We start from the raw sequence: 11,056 nt of genomic DNA on the forward strand, positions 1-11,056 counted from the left end.
GATTCCTTCCCAGGATTCAGGAAGGGAGGGCACCTTTTTTTTTCTTTTTAAGATTTTATTCTTTTTAGAGAAGGGAAAGGAGGGAGAAAGAGTTGGAAACATTAACGTGTGGTTGCCTCTCATGCGCCCTGCATCAGGGACCTGGCCTGCAACCCAGGCATGTGCCCTGACTGGGAATCGAACCGGTGACCCTTTGGTTTGCAGGTCGACATTCAATCCACTGAACCACACCAACCAGGGCCAAGGAGGTCACCTTATAAGAAACACCGCTGGCTTCACAGGCATCTGCTTAGCACACGCACAGAAAGCACCTACCCACACCCCAGGGCCCACCTCGGTGTGCTCTGAGTTTCTCCAGGCCTGAGGTCCTCCAATACTTCATGGGGAGTACAGAGGCCTCCCTACTGCTCTTGTTTGCTCAAGGGCACACAAGGCCATCCATGGCCATCGAGTCCAGGAAGCCAAAGGTTGCCCTTCTCCCCTGGAAAGGAACAGGTCAGAGGTCCTCAGGAAGTCCGCCTCCATGCCTCCCACCTCTGGGAGGCCCCTCCCCATCGCTGTCTCTCTGCTCACACTGCTGGCGGGCTGAGCTCTGTCCCTGCCTGTAGAGGCCATCCCTGGGCTGTGTGGGAGGACACCCTGCCCGAGTGGCACACCAGAGCTGCCCAAAGTACTTTGCACCAGGGACCCAGATTGGATTGGCCACCAGTCCCTGTAATTATGTTCCCAGCGATTTTTATCAGGGTTTTCCCCGATCCCTCTTCCCTGCCTTCCTCTGATTATCCCTCCTGCACTAGAACTTGAAGGTGCTCCCCACCGTGGCAGAGAAAGTGATCCAGAGAAGGGATCCATGGTCATCAATGAGTGGTCAATGGGTGGCAGCAGGCCAGGTTCCACTCACTGGAATGCCCAGGCTGCCTGACACAGGACGGTCGGGGCACCGGAAGGCAGGCCAGGTAATCCAAAATGAAAATCCGGACTTCACCCTGGTTGGTGTGGCTCAGTGGATTGAATGCCAGCCTGCGAACCAAAGGGTTGCTGGTTTGATTCCCAGTCAGGGCACACGCCTGGGTTGTGGGCCAGGTCCCCAGTTGGGGGCGCACAAAAGGCAACCACACACTGATGTTTCTCTCTCTCTCTTTCTCCTCTCTAAAAAGAAACAAGTGAAATTTAAAGAAAGAAAATCCAAGGGCAAATGTATCCAAAACAGTCCTGAACCAAGGACAAAACCAAGAGAGGTAAGACAGGTACAAAAGGGGGAAGTTACCATAGTTCCAGACCAAACCCTCGAGTCTTGAGTCTCAATTTTCAACAGACAAAACTGAGTCTGGCATACATTACTTTAAATAACACAAACTCAAAGACATTTTAATTGGACATGAGCACAAAGTTTCCACGATTAGTATAAATGAGCACTGCCTAAAAGGCCAGTGTGTCTGCTGGTGGGCCGCGCAGACCGCACTCAGACTCCAGCTGAGGCTGTGTCCCCAAAGGAGGCTCGCTGCCTGCTGAGACCCTCCGCTACGCCCACACCCACACCCCCAACCCTCTGGACCGGGGTCCAGGGGCTAGCTGGCCCTGAACAGCATGTAGAGCATAGGCATCGTGGCCACAATCGTCACACAGGTCACCAGCGTGCTGTAGATGGTGTTCCGGTTGACCTGGGCTTCCAGCCTCTGCTCCACGTCCTCCAGCGCCACGAGCATGCTCCCCTGCTCCAGCGTGGAGCCGGGCAGAGCCCTGTCTGCAGCCTTTGCGAGCTGAAGCGCCCCAGCCGTTTGGCTGAAAGTCTTTTCCAGACCATGAAGCTGTTCTCGTAAATCCTCTAGACAGGCATGGACCTGCCTGGAATGGCTGAGCTGCTCCTTCAGGGCGGATGAAAGAGCATCTGGGCCCCTGTCTCGGGCAGGGGAAGCACCTGCCTGGGACCCAGAGCTCTGCCCTGGCCCAGCTTGTACCAGGCCCCTTAGGTCTACCATGAGGTCATGAAGGTCCCTCTGCTGGAGGGAGTAGCTGGACGCCTGTTCTCGAATGGCCTCCTGGAGGCTCATGGGCCCCTTCTGCGCCTCCAGAAGTAAGACCTTTAGCTCCTGCAGCCGCACACGGTTCACATAGGTGGAGCCAGCCACGCCGATCAGGGCCCCCAGGACTGAGCCGATGAGGGACCAGTTTTTGGTCCTCTCGGCCCGAGCACGCTCCTTCTCGTGACTTTCCCGCACAGCCGCAGAGAAGAGGGAGAACTGTTCGCGCTCGGCGTCTTCAGCACGCAGATAGGCGGCGCGAATCCTCTTCTCCTCCTGCAGAAGCACAGCCCTGTCATCCAGTGGCCATGTGGCCCTGCAGCTATAGCTGCCGGCAGATGTCCCACTTCCATGCCCCTGAGGCTGAGCCTCAGGCCTGGTGCCGATGAAATGTCAATGAATGAAGGCAGCCTAAGCCTGGTTGTGTGGGGGTGGGGAGCAAAGGAACAGGGAGGGGGCGGGGGGTGTGAAGTGGCTGCACTATCCTACCCAGGCAGTCTTGGCTCTCACCAGACTTGTACTGATGTCTACAGAACGTGTCTATTGGAAGGCAAGTGTCTGGTGCTCTCTGGCCAGCAACCTCTCCCCAGTGCTCCCTCCTTAGCAATCTGGGGCCACATCATGCTGCCCTGCTCTGGGACCCTCACACTCCAGGAGGAAGTGGGAGGATGGGCTCAGGAAACCTGGGGCCCAGACCCCCCAGAAGAGCTTCTGGTTGACCTCCTTACCAGGTCTCTGACCTCCAGACCTTGCCCCTCCTTCACCTGCCTGGCTAGGGGTCCTGCCCAGGTGAGGAAGCGCTGCCTCCCGAAAAGCCTACCTGCAGCATGCGGTGCTCCAGAGTTGCCAGCTCCAGGTACTGGTTATCCTCCCTGGAGGTGCGGTCCAGGCGGTCTCTCACCTCCTTCAGCTTGGCCTGCTGCACCTCCAAGTCCTCCCGGGCCTCGCGGACAAGCCCCCGCGCCACCATGAACGCTTTCTCTGCCTGCAGAGAGAACAGCGCAAGTCTTGGTCCCTTCTCTCCACATCCCCACAGGCTCAGCTCTGTTCTCAGCAAGACTGGCTGAGAAAGGTAAGTGGGGTGTCAGGGCAGAAGGTGGCAAGACCGTTCCCCAGAAGCTTGGTCCTGGGTCACCCAGCCATCCTCCTCCAAGTGCAGCTCTGGGCTGAATCGCCGTCTGCGTCACCGGATTTGTCCAGTCAAGTGGAAATAACATGCCCCTGAGAAACTTGAAAACAGCTAAGAATGCACCAACCCAGCCAGCTCTGGTCTGACGCCAACCACAGAAAGAAAACCTATATTCTCGAGATGTTCTGTGTGTCACCTTATTTACATCTTACAACAGCGCCATTGTCACGGCCCCCATTTGACCCACCCAGAAACCCAAGCTCAGCCAAGGTCATGACTTCGAAACCTCCCGCTGACGCCCAGCTCCCCCCACCTTCCCGTCACTGCGCTGGTCGGCACGGAGGCAGGAGCGGGAAGGGAGATTCCAAGGCCACAGAGGATGTTTCCCAGGGCCCCCACCTCCACAAGGGATGTTTTAATCCCACTTGGGGGCCCAGGAACCCTGCCGGCCACTCTCCCCACCAACCCCCAAATGGCCAATGCAGGAAGCACGTGCCAGCCTGACAGAATGGATGCTACTGGCCAGGGGCACCCCGGTGCATGGCAGCCTGTGTTCAGGGGGGGGGGGGGCTGCAATCCCACCAACCGGCCGAGAAACAGTCAAATCCCTCTACTAGTGGTGCTTGTTTGGGAAAAGGCCAGTTTGGATGTGCCGGTGACTTGTTTGGCAGCAGCCCCCGGGCTGCCCGGCTCACCTCGGTCACGTTTCCCTGGGCCTCCCGAACCTCGCTGAGCCCAACAAACTCTTCGTATCTGTCCCACCACGTCTTGAAGGTGGAGGATGCTCGCTGTTGAAGGCCGTGCCCCAGGGCCCTTCCCAGGGCTGACAGGCGCTGGAACAGCCCAAGGGCCACCTCCTCTGGTCTCTTCTCCCTGCGCTGGCCAGGGCCTGGGCTGCACAGGGCCCTGGTCATCCGGTGCCTTCCAAGGAGGCCTCTCCGCACCAGTATGGGGGGCACGCCCACAACGTGGTGCATGGCAGACACAGGGCTGCACACTGTCATCGAGCGATCTGCAGGGGACATCAGACAGATGAGCTCACAGCTTAAGAAAGGCTGGGCACAAGTCAGGTCAGGTTCCAAGGCCCAGCGATAGCTCTGGACCAACTAACTTCCTGCGAAAGGTCCATACTCGGTGCTGCCCTGCTGGGCCTGAGACCATAGCCACTTGGCCAGGCTCCCTTCCCCGCGGTAAGCTCAGAAAACAGGAGACGTGGGGAAGAACATACGCCTTCAGGAAATCAAGCCTCCCACCTCCCCCCACAATGCCACGCACACCAGCTCCACCCATTGTACCTGCATCCCCAGGTCACTGTGATGACTTGGGTAAGAATTTTGGTGCCCAGGGTGTTTTGATGTCATCAAAGAAAATTCTCAAAGCTGCGTTGTGTCCACAAAGCCCCACAAACTCCCTAGGAAACCACGGAACTGAGGGGACTTCGGGGACTGACTGTCTGTCAGAGACATCAAAACCAACTTCCAGACGCCCCGGAAGTGCCTCAGTGCCGGGGAAGCAGAGTGCAGTTTATGTCTGGGGACACAGGCCATCTGTGTCCCAAGTAGAAAAGCACCTCCTCAGCTCTCCTCTGAGCAGACGATTCCAGAGGAGAGAAACGGGGATTTCTTCCCAGAGAAGGGCCACCTCCTCTGGTCTCTTCTCCCTGGGCTGGCCAGGGCCTGGGCTGCACGACTCTCCCCCGTTCACGCCAGCCCTCCTCCTCCCGGCCCGAAGGCCCACACCACTCAGGCTGCGAAGCCCCAGCTCTCGTCTCACTCTCCATAAGCTCTCTCCCTCTTCTACCTCAGTCGCTGCAGAGCAGGCTCGGTTTCTTTAACCTCTCCCTCTTCAATCTCCCTGTGATGTGTGGGGCCCGACACTACACACCAGCCTCTCCACCTGCGGCCTCTCCACCTTCGTGAACAGCTCAGGGAGTCCCAGCGAGGCCCTGCCAGCCCCAGGGCAGGGGGGGCCACTGGCCTGCGCAAACCTGGGCCAGCAGCACCCTCCTCTGGCCAAACCACCCCTCTACTCCACAAGTCCCCTGGCTGTCACAGTGATACCTGGTGGCCAAAATACCAGGCCAGAGAGGACAAAAAAGCAGAGGGAGCTGGAGACAGGAAGACAAATTGGAGGTGACATGGAATAGAGATGGGTCAGAGCACCCCGGCCTCCTCCCCATGCCAAGATTGGAGAAGCTCTGACTCTCGTGACCAGGAAATTGATTAGGGACACACCTCCTGGACAAAGTGGGCCGGAGCCGAGAACCGTAGAAGGGGCATCCCTGTAACAGTGGTTCTAAGCTGCTGCTGCATCTGAACCCAAGTCCCAGTCACAAGGCCCAAGGGAGCACACGTCACCCACGCCCGAGTGGTCAGGCAGGCCACCTCAGTGCCAGTGCCCACTGCACACAGGCTGTGACCCCACGACCATCCTGCACGTGCAGCCCAAGCACACAGCGTCGTGGCCCTGCCAACCACAGCACCCTCTCTCCTCCTTCTCTGCAACACTCAGCAGAAGGTGTCCACCTTGGCTGTCACTACTTCCTCAGCCCCCACCTTTAAAAAAATTTATCGATATTTTTTCAAGAGAAACAAAAACATCAATTTGTTGTTCCCATTATTTACACATTCACTGGTTATAGTTGCGTATGCTCTGACCAGGGATCAAACCCACAAGCTCAGCACATCAACACAACCCTCTCACTGATGGAGCTGCCTGGTCAGGGCCCCCTTCTCTCTTCACCCCAACCCACCAAGGTGTTCTCCTGCAGGCCCTGCCATGCCCGCCTGGCAAGAGCCAGAAGGGGCCACTCAGATCCCTTCTCTAATATCTCTGCAGCTCTCAGCCTGTTTTTGAACCCCTCCCTGCCCTCTTGGCTTCCTCTGACCTTAGCTTCCTTTCCTGGTTCTTCCTCTACCAGCCGCCCAGTCTTGGACCCCAGGAAGGACACCCAGCGCTGGCAGAGAGGGCAGCTACAGCCCCCTTCAAGGTCCTGGCTTCCTTCCCTGCCCCCACAGCTGTTCTTCATATGGCCACCAGAGGTCCTAAGTCAGATCACATCGTCAGTTCCCACCTCACCTGGCAGTAACACCAGTCGTCCTGTCCTCTCCATTCCTGCACTCCCTTCCAGCCACCCTCCCACACTAAGGGCGATCCTGCCTGTGCCCCGCCACTTCCTCCACCTGGGCCACTCTCCCTCCCCAAGTCCAGCTGGCCCACCCTGCCTGCTGTCTTGGCTCAAATATCAATTCTTCGCAAGGCCTTCCTCAGCCACTCCCTTCTTGGCCACCTTTCCTGCTTTATTTTCATCCTCACATACATATTGCCTCCTTTTTTTTTTTAAGATTTAATTTTTAGAGAGAGGGGAAAGGAGGGAGAATGAGAGGGAGAAAGATCAATGTGTGGTTGCCTCTTGCTCGCCCCCCACTGGGGACCCGGCCCACAATCCAGGCATGCGCCCGGCCTAGGAATCCAATGCCAGACCCCTTGGTTCACAGGCTGGTGCTCAATCCACTAAGCCACACCAGCCAGGCCCCTGCATGGAGTTCTTGATAAGGCTGCAACACATTAGGCAATCTCCACCACAGAGCCTTCACACCAGCTTTCATTGTCTGTACGGCTTGCTCCTGCCTCCTTTTCAGGTCCTGCTCCAATGTCATTGCCACCCATGCCACCCCAGCATTCCTTACCCACTTTCTCCGCTTTATTTTTCTCCATGCACATATCACAGGACCTACGGTATGTATTCCAGTTATTTACTTGTCTTATAGTCTGTGTCACCTACCAGGATGTTAACTCTGCCAGGGTAGGGGCTGTTTTGTTTGCTGCTGCAGCCTCAGTGCCTAGAATCCTGTCTGCATATAGTACATACTCAACAAAAAATGTATTGGATGAATAAAAGGAATTTGCAAAAAGTCGCAACCTGTACTACATTATAAAACCCAATATCCTCTGGGTGGCCTCCAAAGCTCTAGGACAAGGTGATCTAACCGCCACTTCTGCCACCTCCCATGCATCTCCCCCCAGCCAAACTAAGTCCCAGGAATGCGGCAACCTTCAAGGCCTTTGCACTTGCCCTTCCCTCCGCCTGCAGTGCTTTCCCCCAGCGAACACACGGTCCAACCCGGAGCCTTCCGGTTAACACCCCTCCCAGCTTCTGGACCTCCCCTGGCAGGGTGACCACCTCACCCAACCCCCTTTCCGCGTACCTGCCCGCCGAGGGGCCGAGCTGCAAAACCAATGGGGCACTCGCCACTCAGTAGATCTCTGAGCCTTTAGTGCCCGCCTCCAGAAGGCCGCTTCCGGCTGCGGAAGAGCAACTTCCTGACTAGGAGCCAATCGACGGGCCCTCAAGGGAGTGAAGGCGCAGGAGTGTACAAGGAACTTAGCTTCCGGTGGCAGGGTCTGGGGAAGGGGCGGTAGGCGCCATGTCCGGCCGGGAAGGTGAGTGTCCGGGGATAGCGAGGGTGGCGGAGGTAGCGGGGTGGAGTGGGAGGGGACCTGGCGAGGGCAGGGATGAGCGTGGTCGTGTTGCCCGTAGGTGGCAAGAAGAAGCCCCTGAAACAGCCCAAGAAACAGGCCAAGGAGATGGACGAGGTGAGGGCTGCGCGGAGGCGTGGGCGGGCACGGAGGGGCGGGGAGGGCCGCCTGCAGTGACCCCGTTGTACTTCTCCCTAGGAAGATAAGGCATTCAAGCAGAAGCAAAAAGAGGAGCAGAAGAAACTTGAGGAGCTAAAAGCGAAGGCCGCGGGGAAGGGCCCCTTGGGTAAGTGAGGGCCAGATAGATCCCAAGCCGAACAAATATTCTGAGAATCAGTCTGGACGCGGGCCAAGCTGGTCCGTTTCCTCCCTGGTTGGTGAGTGGCTAGGCATCGGTTCTTTTGTGCGCTAAGGCGGATGGCCCTAGCCGGGGTTGCTTTCGCCGCAGCGCCAAGGGGTGGGGGCCAGGCTGGGTCTAGAAACGAACCTCCTGCTTCCCGGGCAGTCCGAGCTTCCCTTCCTCAGGGAAGCGGCAGGGATGGAAACACAGATTCTTATATCTTAGACGCCATTCAGACGGCTGGATTTCCAGATATCCTGCACAATTTCTTGTCCCGGGGTCGTATTTCACTTCATCGTCCCTTAGTGTACTATTCGTATTGTTAATGCTAGTAAGTACTTTTGCATCCTGTCTTTTTATTTTTGGATGTGCTCGTACTAAAATATAACAGGCTCCTTGGTGTATTATTACTCCAAAACTTTTTTTAGACCTAATCTATCATTCTATCTCTTCCTTTATGTAAGAGGTATTCATATCAAGATTTTTCAAGCCCAGCAGCCCCAATATTTTCCGTGCTTCTTAAATGCTGTTTACATTAGTCAAAGTAGTGATTATTTCTTCTACAGTGGTCTGTGTCTGATTGGATCACTGTGAGCCACACTGGGGACAGTAGAGACTGGGATGCTGGGAGTGTCGTCTAGGGCTTTCCAAGACCTCGCTCCCGGGTCCCCATTCATTATTGTTTGCCCACACAGCACTGAGATACTAGCTATTGCGATTCCTTTTTTAATGAGATGTAATGAAGGGTCTTGAACCTTCCCTTAATCTGTGATTGTAAAGGTCAGTCTTTAGTGAAAGCCTAGTTTCAGTTGAATGTCATCTGGGTTTTTAAGGGTTTCCCCCCCAGGGTTTTCATTCCTATATTAGGCATACTTAATTCTACAAGTGTGTCTTAAGTTATTTACTGTGTGCCAGATATATAGTTACTTTTAAATTGGGTAAAGGTATTAAGTAAACCAGACCCCAGCCAGGAACATCCACTGGAAGGTAGTGTGGTGTGATGTGTCAGTTAATAGGGACTGGGAGGTCACAAAACCTGGGTTGGAATCCTGGCATCATTACACACCAGTTTATAACTTTGAACAATTCCTTACACAAAGACTTTGCTCTGTAAAATGGGTTGGTAGGGGATGAGGATTAAACAAGCCAATCTGTGAAGTACCCAACAGTGCAGCTCCAGGCTTGAGGGCATAGCGGTGGCTTGTGGCCCTCATTCTCCTGTCACTCAGAATAGATAACATTGGTAGAGCCCTGTATGTGCTTGTCAGCAAGGATGCCCGGTGTGAGAGCTGACCCTTACTAGGATCCATGTAAGGCCCCTGGGGCTTCTACTATAAGAAATATATTTTTCCCTGAGGCTTTTTTTTTCTTTTGCAGCCACAGGTGGAATTAAGAAATCTGGCAAAAAGTAAGCTGTTCTCGTAACTGGGACACTGGTGATCCTTCATTCCACTCCTGTATTAACATCTGGATTCCCTGTCATAACATTCTTGCCACCTATAGCTAGAATGAAGTGTTGTCTGGGAGCCCGTTGTACATTTAAGAATAAACTTTTGTAAAAAAAAACACAAAAAACCATAACGGTAGTCATGCAGTGGCTCATCTCAGCTCTTCTCTGCCATTTCAACCTTGGCTGTGAAGTCAGAGTGGACCCAGCCCAGAGTCCTGTCAAAGTGTGTCCTTAAGTCTCCGTTCCATCCAGAATTCTGTACCACCTGGAATTAAACCAGCTCATTGGAAATGGCTGTCATATTTGTGTGGTTGTGTCTGATGGAATACATTACATGAGGTCAGTGGAAGAATTGGTACTTCGGAAAGAACAGCCATTTTTTTCTGTTATGACATCCACATTGCCATTTGTTTTAATGGGGTGGTTCATCTGGTCGTGTAAGGGCTCTGCCATGTGCAGACCAGGCTTGTATGTACAAACAGGTGAATAGTTCGTGTTGTCAGGAAACTTCTCCATAGAGGGGAGCAGGACGAGTACACATGATATACAGTATGAAGGGCAGTAAACTGCGGAGGAAGATTCCTGGAAGCCTAAGAACCAAGCCTACTCCCATGTCCCCTGTGTCTGCGTTTCCACGAGAGCTTCAGAAAGATCCTTCCGAGGTTTTTGTGTCTTACACCCACATCCAACCCATCAGGAAAATTTTATCTGGCCCCTTCACACTTCCAACAACTCCCGGCGCCCCTAAAGTTCCTCACCTGAATTGCAGTCACATCCAAGTTTGTCTTCCTGTCTCTACCCTTGTTTCCCTACAGTCTAATCTTAACTCGAGACCCGGAGTGGTCTTGCTAAACTGTAAAGTTATGCTTTGTCCCTCCTTGGCTCAGAATTCTTCAGAGCTTAGAACGAAAGCTAAAGTCCCTACAATGGCCAGTGAGGCCCTACAGGATCCAGACACCGCTCCCTGCCCTCTGAGAGCTACTCTCCCCCCTAATCCATTTCAAGCCTCAATGGCCTATATTCCAAGCAAACTCTTGCCTCACTGTTGTCACCAACTCTTCTCTCTGCCTGTCATTCTTCTGGACACTGGAGACTCCCTTTGGAGAACTCGTCAACAGTAGTGAACTCTTCCCTGAACATCCTACAAAGTGACAGTCCCACTGTCTTAACCTGTGTCATTTTTCTCTCCTGACATCACCCTTGACTCAAATTCCGGGAGGACAGAGGCCATCAGTAAGGTACCCTAAGTGCGTGTGTAATGAAACAAGTCAGAGGCACAAGTCTGGATTCCCCCTGCCAGAACCCTTGATACAACTGAGAATAATGCTAAACTCAGAGAATGTGTTCTCAAAAGGGTTTCTAGATGGTCAGGTTTTGCTAAGTTAAAACTGGAAAATGTTTTGATTGAAGCCTGTTTTATGACTAATGTGTTTGATATTAACAAAAAAATAGCCAGCTCTGGTCATCTCCTGTTAAGTTGCACAGCCAGCGGCACCTTCTATGGACTTGAGCATCCCCTGTGGGCCTTGCTAGCTGGCACCTGGCCCTGTGCCGCTGAGAACAGTTCTGAGAGCCAGGGCCAGCACACTGCCCCTGAGAGGGGACCTCATCCCTCCTGACAAATGAAGTACAGTCCT

At 54.2% G+C, this 11,056-nt stretch overlaps 1 protein-coding gene and 1 long non-coding RNA gene across 2 annotated transcripts; one reads left to right on the forward strand and one right to left on the reverse strand.

The window, feature by feature from the left end:
* Positions 1 to 1,337: 1,337 nt before the first annotated feature.
* On the reverse strand, positions 1,338 to 7,415 carry CCDC51 (coiled-coil domain containing 51). Its single transcript, XM_053669193.1, has 3 exons — positions 7,359 to 7,415; positions 2,842 to 3,006; positions 1,338 to 2,297 (listed from the first exon to the last, which is right to left on the reverse strand). Exons 2-3 carry the CDS (start codon positions 2,989 to 2,991, stop codon positions 1,569 to 1,571), a joined length of 879 nt encoding a protein of 292 aa, XP_053525168.1. The 5' UTR covers positions 2,992 to 3,006; positions 7,359 to 7,415; the 3' UTR covers positions 1,338 to 1,568.
* A 28-nt stretch (positions 7,416 to 7,443) lies between these two features.
* LOC119036563 (uncharacterized) lies at positions 7,444 to 7,915 on the forward strand. Its single transcript, XR_008392328.1, has 3 exons — positions 7,444 to 7,593; positions 7,691 to 7,746; positions 7,832 to 7,915. It is a non-coding gene; the product is annotated as an uncharacterized LOC119036563 (long non-coding RNA).
* The last annotated feature ends 3,141 nt before the right edge of the window (positions 7,916 to 11,056 follow it).

Source organism: Artibeus jamaicensis, unplaced genomic scaffold (assembly GCF_021234435.1).
Source record: "Artibeus jamaicensis isolate MK-2021 breed Jamaican fruit bat unplaced genomic scaffold, CSHL_Jam_final contig_519, whole genome shotgun sequence".
Taxonomy (NCBI): domain Eukaryota; kingdom Metazoa; phylum Chordata; class Mammalia; order Chiroptera; family Phyllostomidae; genus Artibeus; species Artibeus jamaicensis.